At 44.2% G+C, this 20338-nt stretch overlaps 1 protein-coding gene across 2 annotated transcripts in view; it reads right to left on the bottom strand.

Moving 5' to 3' along the window:
- The window catches only part of AMFR (autocrine motility factor receptor), a 28611-nt gene extending 9570 nt beyond the window's left edge, over window positions 1-19041 (bottom strand). Inside the window, exons 1-10 of one of the 2 annotated variants that reach the window (XM_075161008.1) lie at window positions 18755-19041; window positions 17045-17137; window positions 15030-15194; window positions 13095-13247; window positions 8726-8766; window positions 7803-7935; window positions 7105-7238; window positions 5308-5418; window positions 2072-2262; window positions 302-405 (exon numbers count right to left, since the gene is read on the bottom strand). In XM_075161008.1, the coding sequence (XP_075017109.1) occupies window positions 302-405; window positions 2072-2262; window positions 5308-5418; window positions 7105-7238; window positions 7803-7935; window positions 8726-8766; window positions 13095-13247; window positions 15030-15194; window positions 17045-17137; window positions 18755-18982 (1353 nt within the window). In that variant the 5' untranslated portion in view covers window positions 18983-19041. The remainder of the gene's footprint in view (window positions 1-301; window positions 406-2071; window positions 2263-5307; window positions 5419-7104; window positions 7239-7802; window positions 7936-8725; window positions 8767-13094; window positions 13248-15029; window positions 15195-17044; window positions 17138-18754) is intronic. The other variant, XM_075161007.1, reaches the window with a different exon arrangement.
- Between the last annotated feature and the right edge of the window lie 1297 nt (window positions 19042-20338).

Raw genomic sequence — 20338 nt, 5'->3', positions numbered from 1 at the left:
CAAAGAAGTTGCACTAAGCAAGCTGAGAAAAAATCCGCCTACCTACACAGAAAGTACATGTAATTCTTCTCCCTCATTTACCTACCTCCAGACCTGTTCTTTTACATTTGCACATTTGAACCAACATATAGCCCTAACTTCACTAAAATAAAGCTTCTCTCATTCAAAAAAATAGCTTTCATGTAGCATCTAAACACTGTTTTTACTTCCTTCCCCCTTACGTCCTCCATTTACATGTACCTCTTTCTCCCCCACAACACGAATAGGAAGGCTGAGGTGGAAACCATTAAAGCAGTCTTACCATAGCATTAAGCTGGGAATTGCTGGCTTGTGTGATACCGAGGATGTTTGTCGTATGCATCACTTCTACCGAAAAACTGGGCAGCCAGCTGGCAATTCGAGAGCCTAAGAATAAGAAATCACCGAGAAAGTCAACCAAGGATATGAGGTTCTCAGCAGGCGAAGTACTTCTACGTGTATTTAACAAAAGTCTTCACATTTCCACAAGGTACATATGGGGAGTTCTGCAGTGCAATCCATCCCAAAGGCCTCCCAAACATGGAGATGGCTGGAGTAAATCAGTAACTGCTGATACTCTCTTCAAACACAGTCATAGTGGCTTAACAATCCGAGGGCCAGAAGAGGATCAAGAAAACACATCCTCGTTTTCTTGTTTTAATGTTCCCATTAAAGGGAAAATTAAAATAATCCAGAGCCAAATTCAGTTCTGGAATACATTAATAACTCCAACAATTTTACTAAAAACAGGCCAGCTTCTAAACTGGCTGAATCTGGTCCCAAAACGGGGCAGTTATACGTGGCTGGCATCACTGATATGGCATCACAGAGAAAATATTACTACAGAGGGACACAGAGTAACCGAACAAAGTGACTGCTTCAATTCTGTGCTTAGGCTCAACAGCGTAGGGCACACGGCCGGCTCCCTCCTCCTTCTGCGTTTCCTTTTAAATAAACACAGGGTTTGCTCTATGCCACTTCTCCTCCTGTCTCCACAGTAATTTTGCGGGTCTCCAAGCCACAGTAGAGCAATGGGGAGGACGGCTATCAAAAAACAGAGTGGTATTCTAAAGATAAATGTCCTTTGGAGACCTAAAGCACCCCAAAAATAGGAGCCATGCAAGAAGCTATCAGCCAGTCTCAGTGTACCTAGAAATGTCTGACCCTTCTCTGCCCATTACTCTCCTCCCGCAATCTCCAAAGATTGCAAAACCAGCACCGACGAAGAACGGGTCACTATGGGAGTTTGAGCATCTCAGCTACATCATGGGAGCTCCACAAGGACAGAGCCCAACGCTGAGTATTTGCACTAGTGAAACCTACTGAGAAACAAAAAGACTGCCATCAAAAACCTGGGAAACTGGAAAATAAGCACACACCGATACCAAAACTATAAAAATCTGGGTGATAAGCAACAGAAATTGTCTCTGTCAGAACAAGTTTATCTGCACACACAGAACTCATCATGGTCTGAAATCACATCTGCTTTGTGAGTACTTATAACACACCACTGAAAAAAAAAATACATAAAACTGTTCCGGTTACATGATTCCTTCCAAGAATAAGCTTCTGCAGACTTCTGCACCTGCAAGTTTCTTGTAAATTGAGTGGCAAATGGACATTTGACAACCTCACATTAGCTATGGGATAGGGGAAAGATCAACTTTTAGACTGCACCACAGAGGGTTTTTTCCTCTTTGACTGGTTAACCATCTGGTAAAAAAAAAAAAGACACATGAATTTCCCATTCTGTTGGTCAACATGGCACACAACGAATAAATGCCAGTATTAAAGCTGCTAACCACAACAAATCAAGAAAAAGGGAGCACTTGCACAAAATCTTTCAAGAAATCTCTGCAGCTCTGGACAACCTCAGAGACACGTATCTGAGCTCTTGCAAAAGAACCGTAAGAAACATATACGTGTTTGACAAACGCAAGCAGAGGCACGGTTTAAGTCTCAACTGAAGCACGGACAGAATTCCCTTCTACAGAAGGCTGCTCCCTTCGTTTATTTGGGCAACAGCATCAGATGTCAAATCTGCTTAGCTCACCGTCAAAGTGGAAGAAGTGATTGTGCTGGTTCAAGCGTGGTCTGCCTTCTGCTACTGCCACGGGGACCAGGTTCTCATCCAGATTTTCCCTTTGGTGATCCTCCCTCACATGATGGCTGTCAGTGATATTAAGAGACATTCTGCAGGTGGGGCAAGACGTATCTTGTTCCAGCCAGGACCGCAGGCATGAGCTGACAAGAAAACAGTAACATTATGGTGAGCTTGCAGCTTTTTTCCAAGACATCAGTATCACAAGGACATCAAGCAGCTGTAGCATATTCTGTACAGAACATCAACACGTGGACTGCTCAGAGATAACTTGTGAGGTACGCCTGATGAGCTCCTGATGAGTCTGGCATAGGTTTCTTATTTCTTTCAGCTGAAAATACTCAAGTGTTGACTTTTTATAAACAAGCATGCAGATTTATCACAAACTTAAAACTCTCTCCAAGTTTGTTGTCCCTCTAGCTCAGAACACGCAAGTTTTGCCTGGAAGGGGAAACAAAGCCTTTCTCTTCTCTCACCATCCCCAACTGAAAAAGGGCAAAAAACAACTGGACAAGTATTTAAAATATACTGACACATTTTCATAGCAGTTCTGCCAGTGTGATGTGACCATGGCACCTCCACAGCTTTTCAAATATCTTTTCAAAAATATCAATACCTAAACCACTACCAAAGTGAGTACCACTCTGGGAAATCTCTAGAGAGATTTGTTAATACTAACCAGTGCTGTGCCATTACAATATTTACTTAATTCTGAACATTTGCAGAAAGTCGTGCAGAAAGTGAGAAGTGTCTGAAATGCAGGTTTAAACACTCAGAGCTGTGCCTACTTTTTGATTCAGGCTGATATGACCCAGTTGCGGTATTTGTTGGCAGGTTAAACCTGATTTTCAGTATGGAAGAACGGAATTTCACAGAACTGAACACATCTCAATACTACAACACATACTTCACGCTTGCAGGGTGGGGTTTTTTCCAGCAGAAGCTCTCAAAACACTTTAGAAAGGTAGAGACATACAAAAAAGTCAAATAAACCTGTTTCCCAAATCCTGTATTTGCAAATGGAGTAAAGGCACAGATTACAGGTTCGGAGTGAGAGAGCAAGGAAAAAGTCCTAATTGCAGGATTATAGCAAAGTCAAGGATACAAGCACTCTGCACAATTCCTGAAGCTGCAGCGTATAGACATATTGCCAAAGTGTCTTCCATCAATTTAAATGGAGGGATACAGAGTGTTCAGAAATCACAGTGATGGGTGTCCCAGAAACACCCAAAGCCCTACAATAAAAATCTACCATCTTCCACCATCTTGATCACCAGCACAGCCAGCACGTTAGCACTGCCGATGCTGTCCAACTTCATCTCCGTTACTACAGGAAAACCACCCTGCACACAGCAAGCTCAAACCTCTGCTATAGTTGTACTCAAAAGGTCACTCGTGAAACACCCGGAGTGACACAAGCTACCACCGCGCTGCTGCTCCTCCACCGCTCAACCCCCGAGATGCTGGAACGGACACGAACCCCTTTCAGCCCTGACCAGCACCAAGCCCCAAAGGCGGGCAGTAAGCCAGCCCTGCTTGTACCCATTTTGTGCTGCACAGGCAGAAGGGCTCAGTCGCCTACAGCACCTCAGCAGAAGGATGACTAGCAACAGGTCAAGGTCGGCAACATTTCAGAGCAACAACTCATTTGAAATCGACTGCTTCCTAAAAGATAAAGGAGAGAGTTTCAGAGCCTAAAAGATTCAGGCACCCACTCCTATTAAACTTCCTCAATATTTAGGCACAGAGTTGATCTCAGCGATGTGAATCTTCCCTGCCATCTTCTCTTCTACTCCAAATAAATGGCTATGAAAAAAAATCCCATGTAATTGAGAACGGACACAATGTTTAGCCTGTTGGCAAAATCACCAGGCTTTTATGAGGAGCGAAACCATTCTGAGGTTGTTAATAGGATTATTAATTACATCTGGTTTTATATGCAAGCTTAAGTCATCCACTGCAACATGTTCCCTCCCTAAATGCACCAAGAAGGTAAGTGTAATTTAGCTTGAGAAAAAAATACAAAAGGATCCTTTTAGATACAGAGAAAACAACTTTCTGAAGAGAAGACCCTGGGCTTCTCAAGTGCTCAGTAGGTGATTAAATATTCATACGATTCAGTAGCATTGGAAGAGGAGTTTCTGCTACAGAGGCACATTATCTCATTAGAGACTCCTTGGAACACAGATAAATATTTATGGCAAGGTTTGTCATAAATGATAACAAATTAGCACAGAGATTATAACCTTTGGTTTGACAGTTACCAGAAAAGTAAAAAGCTATTTGCAGAAAGTAACTTGCTCATGTGACACCACGGGGACAATTTAACTGGCCATGCATGTTAATCACATGGCACTTCAGAAATTCCTGGTTCAATCCCCGTATCTTTCATTTTTAAGCACAAGCATGAAAATGTAAGCACTGCTACAAAAGATCTAAGAAAAGGCGCATCTAGCTCAGCACACCGTCTCCACAAGCATCTGCTACTATTCACTACTGAGAGAATGTAAGAAACAGTATATAGAGAGATCCTTTGTTCAAGAGCCTCCCAGTTCCAACTCCCAGCTGCTTAGGGACCTCTTCAGCTAATTTGGTTAACCTGTTTTACAGCCCTGATGGAGTCATCCCTCCATGAAATCACATAATCAGACCTGGCCTCCACAACTGTCCTGGGGGACTCATCACCATGCAAGGATGCACTACATAAAAATATTCCCTGTTCTCTCTTTAAAGCTGATATCCGAAAGGTACTTAAGGATCTAACTCCAATTTTTTCTTCCTCACCTGAAAATCAACACACCCTCATGGAAGTGGTGATGCACAGGATAAAGTAAGGGGGAAAAGAGTGTGCTTTACCAAGCAGTTACACAGCGAGGCAGGGTACAGCCTTGCAGTTGAGATACCATAACTCAACACCATCTACTCATTAGCTGACAAGATGCATATTCATTAGTTTGGGGGAAAAAAAGAATGCACCAGGTGAAACAACTCCAACATGAAAATGACCGAGGTGAACATGACTTGTACTTTGTTATTACAGGCAGGCCAAGAGGACTCAGGCAGTAAGCAACCACAGCTTTGCTCATAGTTCATTACTTGTCATCCTGCTGTAACTTTCAGACATGCCCACAGATCCCTTCCCTTCCCTTCCACAGTCGGGTGCACCCTCTCCAGCCCCAGAAACGTACTTGTGGAAGAGATGGCCGCAAGGGAGTTTACGCGCGGATTGCATGGAGTCCCAGCAAATGGCACAGTCGTCGTTATTGACTGCTAGCTCCTCTGGTGTTGCAACTGCAAACCTACAAAGAAGAAAAAGGAAGAGACAGAAGTAATGACTACACCAGCTCAGCATGGCCTCCTGCCTAGAGAATCCCGCACTGAGAAAACCTTATCCTCCACGTTAACTTTTCCTTGGGAGAGGTGTGCCAGCAGGTTTGCTATTTTTTTCCATAACTCAAACTCACACTGCAAAGGAAGACACACACACACGTCCCTCCCATGCCTTCCTACAGGCACATTTTTTTTGCACATCTCCGCACAAGTCCTAAGTGCAAAAAGCTTTGACTTAGTATCTTCCAAGAAGTATGATCATTAGGTTGAGAACCTCAAGTTATAATCTGTATAGATTTGGCTTATGTCATTTTTCTAAATGAGTTTTAATAGCTGTACCCATTAAGATGACTTCTTGGGATCATAAGCATTTATGATGTGACTAATTTTGGCCTCAGATTTTGCCAACCCCCATTTGTCTTTGGTTTTTTTTTTTCTTTCTTTAAACTACAGCATCATGCAAGCAGCTACTACATAATACCCAAACACGGACAATATAGAGATGAGGGGTATAACAGCATTTCACAGTACTGCTGGTGTGGAATGTACCTGAAAAACAACTACACAAATGCAGGGAGCTCACTGCCATTGGCAGCTTCAGGAGGAAGCTAGAATGTCATTGTTCCAGAAAATCAGAATGACAAAAACACATCAAGTTGCTCAGACAAGGAGTCTGAGACACTTGCAATTCAAACAGCTTTGTGAGCAGCTTAAAGGGGTTTAGCTCTGCATCTTACTGAAAAGAAACAATGCATTGAGGATTAACTTTATTATGCAGCTCTTAACCTGGTATTACAGCCATTAAACGTCTTTTCACAAAGAAAACCTCAGGAATTTCTAGAGAAGTCAGTCTTCTCCATCTGGCTTACAGCAGCAGGCATCGGAGCTAGTCAAACCCACTGCAGTCCACAACGAAAATGGTACAGCGATGTACAGAAAGAGTGAAACTCCCTCTTGCTCTTAAAACTATTAAGGACATAGCTGAGTTACGAAAACATTGGATCAGAGAGGCAGTAGTATCTGGCACAATACTAGGTTTTCGCAGGCCTCTCGATTTCTCTGCATTGCCTCAGTACAGGGGGATGGACTAAGGTAATCCCAAGGCGCTCTCAGCTCGACTGCAAGTACAGAGTCTGTTTAGAGTTGGCTTCAGGTTTAATAAATACGTACTTAAAGCTGAGCAGGTTCTAATTAATATTTTGATTTCATTTCAGGCAGTAACTGAATAGTATGGCTTAATGAAATTAAGAGCATTTATTTCTATCAAAGCCGAAGCCAATATTTGACAACTGAAACAGGCCGAGCTCTGCAGAACTGATGTCACCCCACCAGGGCAGTTACAAGAGAATACAGGAGAAGAAATACTGGACAGGGGAGTTCACTTGTTGCCAGTAATACGTTACCAGTAGTATTGCTATCACAAAAGTCAATCCTACATACCTGTTAAAACCAAAAAGGGTGTCCCTAGTAACAAATAAAATGGGTAAAAACATACTCTAAGTGTAAAGACTTAAGAGCCGGATCTGCAAGATTGCATCTCTCCAGCTTACACCATGCCATCGTGTATCAAAGGAACATAAAAGAATCCCAACTTCTTCATCAGGATCTTCTCTCCAAGATGCACATCAAGATCCCAGAGGAAATACGAGGCTCACCTAGCTTCCATGTTTCCAACCACACGCAGGTAGTTCTTGTGCCGCCGAATTCTTCGTTGAACCTCGTGAAACAGGTAGCGCAGCTGCATAAAAATCACCAGGCTCGCCATTGACAACCAAATATTGCCAAACAGCTTTGGAAAAAAACAGAACGGCGATTAGAAACAAAGACCATGGGAAACAAGAGGCCACCACAACAAACTGCATCAGGTCTTAAGAGAAAAAGAAATCAAGAAACCAGCACTGAAGATTTTTCCTTTTGTTGAGACCATTCAGACTAACCACACTGTTCACAGGTATTACTACGCGTTACATCTTCAGATACAACTTAAGCAGCACAGCATTTATAATAAGGATAAACTGTATTCAGTCCTCTTCAGCTTAATGTCCCCTGCTGCCAATGAATATAATTCAGTCTGATATTACTCAATAACAAAGCTAATTAAACACCTATTAAACAGATAATTACACAGTAGTTAATACTCCATAACAAAGTTATTTGTGAGGACTCCAATTACACAGGAGAAAAGAATGCCAGAAACCCCCACACTACATTTTCCTCTTTATTTAAATAACGTCTCTGTAGTGTTTGGTTCCTAAAATAAGCAAAGCAAAAAAAATATATAAAATATGTATACCCAGTACCCTTTATTTTAAGGCCAGTCTATTTGCTCAACATTACGTCCAGTATTTCATACCAGCATATGAATATGATGCATCAAGTCCAGTGAAAGCAAGGTTAGCTCCATGACAAAATCTGTGTAGTAGACGTAAGTGCCTTTGCCCTCCCACGTTCCTTCATGGTTGAGGTCCCAGAGATGAATTACATAGCTGCAAGAGCAGGAAATTAACGTTATTCTATCTTTTTTGTTAAATGGCATCTCTAGCATTCAAACTATTTTTTATCCATTTTTCAAACAACTTCTGGATGTGGATTCTTTGCCCTTCCTAAGCCCAGTGTCCACACTGTGTGCTTTCCTGGGGGGCTTTTTTTTAATGTTACTGGTTTCAAACAGCAACATTTTAAAAAGGAAAAAAACAATCAAAACTTAGCCCACACTGGCATTACAGATACCACCAGCTAACGGAGAAGATGTAGCATCTGCTAAAAACTCCTGCGTGTACCAAAGCCAGTCTTGGGATTATAGTAACTACAGACCCACATTTTTCAGCGCATGAAGTGTTTCTTAGGTGAGGCGTTACAGCTTGGTGACAGACCTGAAATGTCAACAGTGACCTGGATAAAGAGGTTCTGTGCTACACGTCATGTCCTACATATGCATACCCATGTGCATTACAGATACACACGCATGCTACTTTTTCAAAGCAAAAGTTCTAGAGATTAAGATCTTAAAAGAAACCCAGTAGGATGACATTAAGTAGCATATACCAACGCTCATGCAGCAGCACCAATCCATTTTAATCCATGCCTCAAGCTATTAGCACCCGCTGATTTTGCAGAATTCAGGCTTAAAAATAGTACAGGTTAAAGTTAACCACCTTTGCCCATCTCCAAATATGCATCTGCAATTCAACACGGTAATTACATACACCTCTCAAATCCACATGCTATATGCACCACCTTCTTGAACAACCATCCTGCAAAACATAAGGTACTCACCGTAAAATCACATGAGCAGTTCTGACCGTCACAAGCAGAGACTGCAAAAGAGGGGAGAGGAAAAAAAAAAAAAAGGTATGTTAACAACATTCTGGCAGGGACCGTGGTACTGAGGCAGGAGCTAAAGGGTATAACGCAAAATGCATTTATTACAGCTTAACAAGTTCCTGTGAACCAACAATCACCATAGATGACTGTGTGCACAATATACCTGTGACAAACATGAAGTTTATACATAAATATGGAAGAAATTGTTCTCAAACGCACAATGCTCATGGAGCAGCCATTAGCATCACTGTTGTTAAGTCTCACTTCTTCCCCCACTACATAGGACATACTATCTTTTTCAGTTCTTATCACTCAGTGAGTGTTGAGACCACAATCCCACCAACTACCTTCAGGTGAAAGTAGAACACCTCTCCTCATCCCACTGCTCAAGAAAAATCTGAAGAAACAAATAGTAGCAGGAATTCGAGGAAGAACCATGGAAGCACTTTCAAATAATTGTTCCCCTTTGCTGAGATGTGAACACCCCAAAAGTAACTTCTCTCTTTAATCATACTTATCTCTCCAGGGTAAGTAGAGAAAAAAACCTCAGTATCCCAGAAAGCATAAGCAGATCAGAAGTGTAAAGACAAGTCACCAGAAAGGTCTGTTTCCAGAATACCTAACCACATTTCCACGGGCTCTTATCATCTAAGAAACGTGGCCCCATCACCTCTTTCTAACCTGCCAGGCCCACAGTGCCCCATCCCTTCGTTGTATCCTCCCAGTGAAAGAACATGGGAGAGGATGGACCCCCTTCAGACTGCCCACACTACCCCGTGGTTAGCAGGGGCCAACTGACACCAAGATGCAGGGGATTTATAATGAGCAACTGAAACCACTTCTGTAACACTGGTCTGACGGCATGCCTTCAGCGTAAGTATTAAAAACAGTACAGAAGAACTATCAAAACCACAACTTCCCAATATAGCAATAAAACAGTTGGTTTGAATATTTTTTTCCATTTGTAAAAAGCATTCTTAAAATGCTTCGATGCATATTTAACCCTTAGTAATATCCAACATATCTGCCAACTGTTTACTCGTTGGCTTTAAAATAAGTGTTCCTGTGACTAAAGACCAGTGCAATCTTTTATCCAAATAAGGACTTCAGGATAAGAGCAAGGATAACATCATTCAAGTAACAGAAAAAAGGTCAAGAAGGTAACAGCAAGTCATCCAGCACGGTGTTCTGTCCTCATCACAAACATCTTTCATAAAAAAGTTAAATTAGCACATTAGCTGCTCCTGCGAGGCATGTTATGAGACCCTCTTCTGCCTCCTGTTACCCTGCATGTGGGTACCAGAAAGAGACTACACCTTCTTCACATGAGGTTTCTGGCTGCAGAGAAACTTTGAGCAGACCACAGAGAAAAAGCAAATATGTCCAAATTCTAACCATGCGAGTGGTGAAGCAGAACGATTACCTGAGCTGCTGGATGGACGTGCCATTGAGCACAAATCTGTGTCAAAACCAGTACACGTGGCATAAAGTCTCTGATAAGGAAGACATCTGTCAGGTAGAAATCTGAAGAGCCTAATTTTCGTAACTTTTAAGAAGTTAATGTTGCCAAGACATGATTTATACTGGTTAGCGCTGAGGCAGCAAGAGCATCAAAATTAAAAGGACGAGCTAGTGTAGATTTGGTCAAGGCGCTGGTCTCTGGTTCCTCCACTGTTTCCAGAAATGCATTTCAATGTTCTGACACGAGAAACACTTCGCAGAAAGTACAACATTGCATCATAAGTTACACAACTCCGTAATCTGAGGTTCTAAATGTACAGCAGGGCATTTTCAGTACCAACACCTCAAAAGCCCTTGCTCTGCTCCGCTACACACACACTTATCCCCCAGGGACTCCGTCAAACTGGCAGATACTAGTCACGTAGATTAGCACACGACTGGAAGGCACTCAAACCCTAACATAACGGATGCGGCATAAGAAGCTACACAGGAAAATATACTATTATCCGTAAGGTACAATTCTAAGATTTGAATATCACTATCATTATACGGCCTCAACCGAGATGTATGAAACAGGATCAGAGAACGGCTGCTACAGGAATGGAGTAATTCCTTCTCACAACAAAAAAGGTGCAAAGATAGACTGGACATTACTTGCTAAACCATAATTCTTGAATATCATACATTAATGTTTACTCAAAAATACAGACTGCCCTTATTCAACCTTCTCTGGGCATTTGCACATTTCACTTCCATCCTTTGCAGGAAAGAAAATGCTGACAAACAACACAGAACAAGGGGAAGCCTAACTAAAACCTGAGAAAAACATCCATACTGCTTTATTGAAAACCCTGAGGCATCAAGCTAAATCAATGTTTGCAGAATCAGGAGAGAGATGAATAGCTTAATGTAACTTAATGTAATTAAATACACCCTAATGGAATACACTTGGCAGCATCCCTCTTGAACAGCATCACACAAGCCACCACCAGGAAAACATTTTAGTCTGCAAGATTTAATGCTGTTTGCTGAGAGCTAGAGGACTGCCACGAGGTGTCACTGCCAGTACCTGTGCAGAAAGAAACCTAAACCTTTTATTCCACTTACACGAGTGCTGGGTGTTAAAAGTCAATGAAACTACTCCTGCTCACCCAACCCATATAGGGCATATTTAAAAGGCTCAGGAAAGGGCAAGATACTAGACAATCTCATATGAGGAAAGATTAAACAGACTAGAATTCTTTTGCTTGGAAGAAAAGTCAGAAGGGGAACAGGAGAAAGGTCGATAAAATAACAAATGGTGTGAACAAGAGTAAACAGCGAATGATTCGTTGTGGTTTTTCACCATAAAGGTATTAGATGATAGCCAAGGACATTATCAGACAGAAGATTCAGAACAACTAAAAGACTCTTTCGCGTACACAACGCCGAGTTAAATGTGGAATTTGTTGCCTTGGGATATTGTGGAGGCCAAAGTATAAATGAGTTCAATAAACGATCAGACAGCTTTCCAGAGTCCATCTGAGGCTGTCAAACCCAACAGGCTTGTGCAACCCTCAGCTCAGGAACGTCCTCAAACGCCTTGCTGCAAGCAAGGGTAGGAGACCCTTTCCTGTACGTTCCTCACAAACCTCCTCTGCTGTCCACCAGCAGCACAGCAGGCTGTGTGGATCCATGGCTTGGCTGAGGACCGTACACTTCTGCTGGCTGAGCCACTCCTTTGGTAACAAGCAGACAGAACAGCTCCCACTGAAATGAACAGCGGAGCCCCATCCTGCAACCCAAAACACGTACACCACCACAGGGTGCAGCTAACGAGGCAACACTTTGGCACTGTAACGCTCCCTGATAAACCTACCCCAAGCTGCTATGGGTCCGATACATCCTTCTGCCAAGCCAAGATAAGAGACACAACACCAACGAGACCCCACCTATTAGAGACACTGACAAATCTTCAATACCCTTCCACTGTGTAATTACAAATCTGGCCTTGCATGTTCTCTTGTGTTTAGGGAAAAGCAAACTGACATATTAAATAACTGAACTGTGGCGTGACCAGCATCATATTCTCCTACTATCAGCTGACTGTCTTCTTTCCTCCTCACTAACTCCAAGTATGAATTCAAGATGGGAGAAGAAAAATAAACCATGCATGCTACTTGTTATCTGAACTAAGGATGTGCTAACACGACTTACTTGCAATTATACCCGTTACCTCCCCTTTGTTTAAGATTATCACTTCCTCAGGCAGAGCGCAACAACCCACCATAACATCGAAAACATACTGATGTTCACTCCACAAACATATTGATGTTTACTCCACACTGCAAAGGGTTCAGGAGTGCACAAACATGAGTTGCTGATCTCAGCTGAGATGCATCTCTTTGCACAAACATAAGCAAATCCCATGAGTATGCTTTAAGGAAAGGATGTCAGTCTCGTTCCTTTTTGGGAGGAATGGAATAGAAAATACCACCTCAAAGAAACAGGCTGAGGTGCACATTACACTTTCATACACACTTTCTCCCTCTCTCTAGCGGCCGTTTCAACTAACCCTTCTTGCAATGCTCATGAAGCACAACCATTATTTTTTCATAGGCTGCCACTTGATTTCAGCATCATCTTACGGATTTATGCTCTCATTCTCTTCTTCAGACAAAGATTTTTTTGCAGGCTTAAACTCTAAAGAGAGGAAGCATGCAGATCTGGCAACTACTCTAAAACAGGGGAGGGCTTGTTTGCATCTTTGGAGTTTCTTCCTTGCGGGAAACTAAAAGAAAACCCATCGCGTGCCACGATACCCCCAAGTGAGGGGTGAACAGCAAAGCAGAAACCACGACACATATGAAGAAAGTCTCACCTCTGCTGCCATGAAAGCCAACGTGTGCATGCCATGGGTGTAGCCAATAATACCACAGACAACTGCTAATCCACAGCAGGACAGGAGCATGGCTATGAGCAGGGTCAGGACTCTGATGTGGCTGCTCATGGGCGTGGTAGGAGAAAAGGAAAGCTGCAACACAAACACATAAATACGTAAGAGGTTTAAAGGAGTACTTCATCCACCCTGCCTTCCATAGTCACCTCACCAAAAAAGTCCTAATTCAGGAAGATCTTTTGCTTTCTAGAATAAAACCAATTTCACAACCTCAACTACGCAATGTAGTAATTAATGTCGCAGAATAAAGCTAAAACCACACACCATCCCAAAGTCTCATTCATCTCACTGTCACGGGCTTCTAAAGCCAGAAGGGATCATTACGATTATTTGATCTGATGTTTAGATCACTTGTGCAAGAAAACCACAGACACTTTCTCACACAGTGGTTTCTGCATCAAATCCACAGCATCTGCTTAGGATGCACATGCATTTTAGAAAGACACCTAACCTTAATATACAGTCTTGGAGCAATGAGAATAATTGTTCTGCCAATTTTTCACCTTACAGCTGACCTGAGTTTGTCCAGCTTTATCTTCCAGCCTCTAGTTCTTCCAATGTCCTTTTCCTCTGAAAGAAAGAGACATCTCCCCCAAAAATTTAACTTGCAGCTAGAGACTGCTGGACAGAGTCTACTGAAAATAGTTGTCTCATTCAATAGCATGCATAGGGTATTAATTCTTTAAAATACCTTAACGGTAGGCTACACCTAGGCTGTCTAAATCAAAGAGGCACAGAATTTAGGTGGTCCATCCCCTTATTTTCAGGGCAGGAAGGGGAAGAACAGGACAAGGAAAGAAGGAGTTGCCCAAAGCTTCACTCTGGTCTGATTGATGAAGTTGACTCCAATGTTTTGTTTTTAAATTGATTCTTTCTTCCTGGTTTATATCTGGTTCAGTTCCACATCTCCTGAGTTTGCAAGGCAGATCACACAAGTACCATTTGTTCAAGTAAAGAATTATGATACATGCTTTGAATGCAGAAGGAATATAATAAGGATTTCTTCCCACATGAGCTTTGTTCTTTCACAGCTTTCTGAACAACACTAAAAATACCAGATGACTGCCTCGTTCACTTCTGTCTCAATTTTCCTAACCCCAACCAATCTAGTTTCAAGCTTAGTGCTTAGCTACTTGTGAATTAACAGGCTTTACTGGATATTAGTAAAAAAAAAATTGCAAAGCACAGAGCTACCAAAAGGAAGTTCATGGATTCAATTTAGTTCAAACTTTTATTCCAGGGCAGAGGAGCTGAGGAAAATGCATGTCCATTATAGATGTTTAAAGGACAAGATTTACTGTTCAAATTCCAGTTCCTTCTTCCTTGCCAGGCCTTCAATTTCTGCATCTCTACTGAATTTATTCTCGGTATTAACAGAAAGTGGGATGTAGCTTATGGAGAAAGCTGCACTGTATATTGCAAAGACATTGGCAGTCAACATTTGGTAGATGTAAATGAGCTTGACACCGGAGCACAGAATCCGCAGAAAGAGGCTTCATGGACCAACCCTAAAGGGCACCAATCTAAGGGATGTTCCGTGGTCAAGATTTCTTCAGTAAGGAGAGCTATGAAGACATCTCATGGAGTTATGTAATAGTAATTACAGGGCACAATAAGGAGCAATTTATCAAAGCAAATAAGTATCTTCAGCTCCATTTGTCTCATGGGAAAACTGAAGGAGTAAGATTGACATTGCACTTTAAAGCAAGTATTCGAAGCTACGGGGAGGTGCACGTGTTCAGCACCGCAGGGTGGGGAAAAGGTCTAAATGATCTGTTTGTAACCCATCACGAGCCAGTGCCTGAACCAGAAACAGAATTTGCATGTCCCAAAAGACAGCCCTTCATCAAAACTCACATATTCAAAGCGATCCTTGCAGAGCTGAACCATAAGATGAAGAAATACAAGTCCAGAGAACCAGAGGCACCACATCACCACTTCTTCCACCGTCTGAACATTCAGCACACCAAAAATGAAGATGAACTTGTAGAAAATGAAATTCCAGAATTTATCCTTGAGATGCTGTAAAGGAAGACATCTGGTTACTGTAGTGAAAGCACTGACAATCCACATGCAGGGGAGAGAAGGAGGGAAAAAGAGAAAGAAAAAAAAAAAGACGAAAGTAGAAACGTGACAATATGTTAGCAAAAGCCTGCTGCATACACACCTTGAATCATATTTGTTACCCTTACTGAATTAAAAACATATTAGAAACACTAGCGCTCCTTAGTATCTTATCTAATCTCTTGTACCACCGCAGCATAACTGTGCAACGCAGCGCACAACGTAGTTTCCTGCCATACTTCTAAAACAGTGTTTAGCACAAACCAAGTTTGATCTCAGTTTGATTCTCCACGCAGCTACTGGGCCGCAAACACAAAGTCCTCTTTGCTAGAAGAACTGCCACGGTTAGTTATACAAGATGCCCAAATAACCTAGCACCTTGCTTCCAAAAACCTGTCAAAAAGGTGATGATTAAGAAAAGATGACAAAATCTGCTCTTAAAAAGCACAATGCCTACAGTGGAGAATGAGGTGGATGAGCAATGAAAAAAAAAATTATTCCCACGCACATGCAGTATGAAAGAAACAATATGATGGTCTCAAGCAGCAGATAGCAAGCCAGCTTGTTGGGGATAAAAAAATTTATGAAAGAAAATGTTTTGTTAAAGTACACGATGAAATCACCAGGAGTTTAGTTGACAGGCCCAGAATTCCTTCATGATGCTGCCATTTTTGGCTCGCCAGTATTAATAACCAGCTTTCCTTTACACGGGAACTGAAGCATACTCGCACTGTCCAAACGCAAATGGATCCACATTGTTACTGCTTTTCACTTCAGTTTTTAAGAGGGTAGAGAACATCCCGGAAATTATCACTGGTTAAAATTCCACATCCTTATAGTCAACACGGATTGGAAAGAAAAACCGCCCGATGCACTTTGATAGTGCCTTGTTTTTAATACGCTTCACTCAGAGGCTCTACGGGGTGTGAATCACAAATACAACAGGCTTTGAGAGATCCACGGTTGTTAATGAAGCTTTATGTGCCTCAGTTCTGCATGTCAAAAATCATCATGGCCTGATTTCTCCTAAAGAACTGCATTTACACACTTTTTTTTTTAAATATGTAAACGTACTTCAAACCGCTGCTACTGCGTTTACACAGAGCAACTTATGCATTTGCCTTTCTTTTTTAAAAAAATATACAGGTACTATTCAAACCACTGCTGCTGCTTTTATCTTCTGCAGGATCCTGTTTTTAAAAAGCCTGGGTTTTAATGGTTCCCTTGCTGAATTTTTAAAAACATTCTCACCTAGCCCAAGAGCAGGACTAAACAGCCTGAGTTTTCAGCCCTGCTCACCTCCTTTCTCTGGGCATACGCCTGCCGACTCCCTCTTAAACCTGAGGGTAGATAAACCATCCACTCAGCGTATGAGGATGGAAAGCACTTCTCCAGCAGTCAAGGCACAAAACAAGGTACAAGAGGGAACTCAGACTGCCAGTGCTGACAACTAACTACGAAACGCAACGGAGAAATGCTGCCAACCGCAAACTGAATAGAGAAGAACATGTCGTAAGTATTCTGAAATGAGGGGCACTTGTAAGAAATCTGATGAAGTTCATTACGGAAGCAGGACTTTCAAGTTGACCAATAGGAACAGTGAAGAAGAAAAGTTCCCTTCAGAAATAAACTGGAAGCTTGTGGCTGTGGATATATTAGCTAACCAAATGATCAGATTTAAGTTTATGTTGTTCTAAAATTTACTTTTCTTCTGTACTTTCAGCAATTCCATATAGAAAACCACACCAGCCGTACACCAAGAAATTACGAAACACAACAATACCCACGGCAACGCATTGTTGTCTCACCTGCCTCTCACTGACGCGAAGAGGACCGAACACCATACACTGGATTAGCTTAGCAACCAACATCAGAAAACAGCAGGCAGTGTTCACTAGCACCTGGAAAGAAATAAAGCAGTCAGCGACAAATACTTTTGCCCTATTTAGAAGGGGGGAGAGAGAGAGAGAGAAGGAGAATGAACAAGTCCAACAAAAACTACCATTGTTCACAGAACAGTATTAGTTGCCCTTTTTTTTTTTTTTGGTGAAATTTAAGCCTGGCCTCTTCCAAGACACGTACAGTAGCTGATAAGTCACTTCACTTTTTTTTTCTAGAAACACTAACACAGTCAGTTTGATACACCAGTATATCCAACAAACTAACCTACCTCTTCACAATAAATTGTTTTATATAGATCAGCAAATTTTAGCACCAAGGAACGTGGGGACAAAACTTAAGCTCACCGTGATGCTCATTTCGCTCAACAAACAGCAAATGAGAAAACTCCAGTTTGAATCCGTTGTTACGGGAACAAGATTCAGACATTGTCTCGAAACATACTGCACAGCACACACCCCTTCTGTAACAAGGCTGCTCAAATCCTCCTTGGGAAACTGCTTTAAAGCAAAGCAGCAAGGAGCAGAATACCCGGGCCTGGGAAAACTGCTTCTCACATTTGACAAAGACACTTATAATTAACTTTTGACCTACGCAGAACACTAAAAGGGGGAGGGGGGGATGATGAAGCAGCTTCACCCTGCCATTTCTAAAGGACATACAATAAACTTTTCCGGGGCTCTTAATTTAAGGTCCTGAGACCAAGTTTCAACAGGCTGAGTGTGTTTCGTACATTCAAAAATCAGCGCCTCGGCAAGCAAGCACGTTGTAAAGCAGATGTCCAACTAATACCACCTTTGACTGACGGACCTATGAAAAGTTCAACAGCAACAGCTCAGCCTGGTTTTTGATATGCGCTTGTTGAGCCTTTATTTCAACTACAGAAATTAGCGAGCCAACACTCATATACCATTACCAGGTTCGGGTTTAAAGAGCTACAGAAAATTCTTTTCATTTTTTTCTTAGTAGTGACAATGCTTCCTCTTACCTGCACGACTTTAAATGTTATTTAAAAAAACAGAAGGTAAAGCTTGGGCTTGAATACCTGATGGTCTCTTACCAAGACTACTAGCTGAGCAGGACACACAGTGCTTCGAGAACCGCAAGTGCAGCACCAAACACTCCCGAGAGCTTCACCCGAAACCCACCCGTGGCGAGCGGGGACGCTCAGGGGCGAGCACAAGCACCAGCCCGAACCCCCGCGGCGCTCGGCTTTAACGCAGCCCTACCAGCCCGGCCGGGGAAGCAGGGAAAGCGGCCGCGGCAGCGGCCCGGGGAGGGCAGGGCGTGCTCCCCGGCCCCGAGCGGGCAGCCAGGCCGGCGGCGCCCACTCCCCGCCCCGCCGAGCCGCCTTTCCTCACCCAGCCCCCGGCCGCCGGCTCCGTATTCTGGGAGCGGTTTTCGAACAACAAGAACGACCCCTCTGAAGCCCGGCGGGGGGGGGCCCGCCCCCCTTCGCCCCCCCAGCCGCGGTGAGGTGCCGGCAGAGGCCGCGCCGCCCGCCCCCGGCTCCGTCCCCGCCGCAGGCCGCGGGGCCCGCAGCGCCGCTCCGCCGGGCTCAGCCGCCACCCGCCCGGCCCGCAGGCCCCGCCGCCGCCCCCCGGCCGCCCCGGGCTCACCCAGACGCAGAGGCTGTCGGAGAGCAGGTAGTAGGCGACGTCCAGGGCCCGCGGCCCGCCGCGGCGCGGGAGCTCGGCCAGCTCGGTGCCCGCCGCCCCGCCGTCCGGCTGGGCCTGGCTGAGGGCGCGGTAGGCGCTGAGGCCGGTGCCCAGCAGGGCCAGGGCGCTGAGCGCCGTGTAGGTGCGGAGGCTGGGCCAGGGGAAGCGCTCCAGGAACAGCAGCGGCATCGCGGAGCCCTCGCCGGCGCCTGGGCCCCGGCCCCGGCCCGCCGCGCTCCGCCGGCTCCTGCGGCCTAGCGCCCGCCCCGCCGCCGCTCCTCCCCGGGGCTGGGCCGGGCCGCCCCTGCTGGAGGCCGGGGGAGGGAACGGGCCCTAACCCCCCGCCCCGTCGCGGGCCGCTCCCCAGCGCGCTGAGTCATGGCCGGGGCGGCGCGGGGGAGAGGCTCCGCACCCCGGCAGCCCGCCCGCTCCCGGGGCAGCCTCCGCGCACCCAGAGGCTGCGGGACATCGGAGGGGTCTCTGGGGCAGCCCCGAAACCCAGAGGCACGCGGTCAGAGGAGAAAGAGAGAGCCGGTACCGCGCCCGCGGCGCTCCTCCACGGGTGGCTTAACGCCTCCAGCCCCCGCTGGCGTGCAGCCATGGAAGGTGAGGGACGCCGGTAAACGCCAGGCCTTGACAGCAGTGGTCAGCTGCTTGTTCTTGTAGCCTCTGACTCCCACACCACCCTCCCTCCCCTCACTTCCCCACGCAAGGATCGTTCCGTTCTACGCTCCCCGATAGCTTTATTTTCCCCATCTGGCCGTTGCCTAAGAAACCAAGTATTTTGCTAACTGTATGTCCAGGCCTCCCATCCATAGGACCAAAGTGAACAGCCCAACCACTAAATTTTCCAGTATTCTTTCACTATCGATCCCACACTGCACAGCTTCAATTTGACTGAAGCATCAAGCTGTCATAATTGTTCTGCACATAGCAACGGGCAACAGAACCAAGCACTTCGGCAAATTGCAGTTCTCCTGGCAGCACGCACTCTCCAACGATGCCTTCATAAAAAGGACAGCGCACAAGCAACAGTGCGTCTTCTGATCAGAGGCAGAATTTGGAAACAAGTATTTTAAAAAGCTATTAAGCAAAAGTATGGAAGGCTAAAGACATCAGGAAGTGACACATCCAACTGGAATTGATGTCTAGCCAAGCATGTAAAAAACCCAAAACTATAAAGGTTGATATTTACTACCTGCAAGAGACTGAAATGTTGAAGAGAAGCAGGAGGAGTGTGAGTATCCCTTGCAGGGTGACACTGGTCTACTACAACAGCTCAGCGTAACATGGAACCACTTCCATACGGCACTGGCAAAACATTTCAACACGACCCAAATTCTGTCCTGTAGCTATAGAAAAAGATACAAAATTAATTTCATATTTTAACTGGATCTCAGGCCAGTCCAACAGAATTTTTGGGTTGTTATTTTCTTAAGGGGGCACAGAAGGAGAAGATACACGTTACATCTCTTCCAAGCCCTGTACAAACAGCAATGCTTCCAGATCAGTTCTGATAAGCTTTGAAAGGCTACACTTGCCTTT

This window comes from Calonectris borealis, chromosome 12 (assembly GCF_964195595.1).
Source record: "Calonectris borealis chromosome 12, bCalBor7.hap1.2, whole genome shotgun sequence".
Lineage (NCBI taxonomy): Eukaryota > Metazoa > Chordata > Aves > Procellariiformes > Procellariidae > Calonectris > Calonectris borealis.
This window is presented reverse-complemented; position numbering and strand designations above follow the sequence as displayed.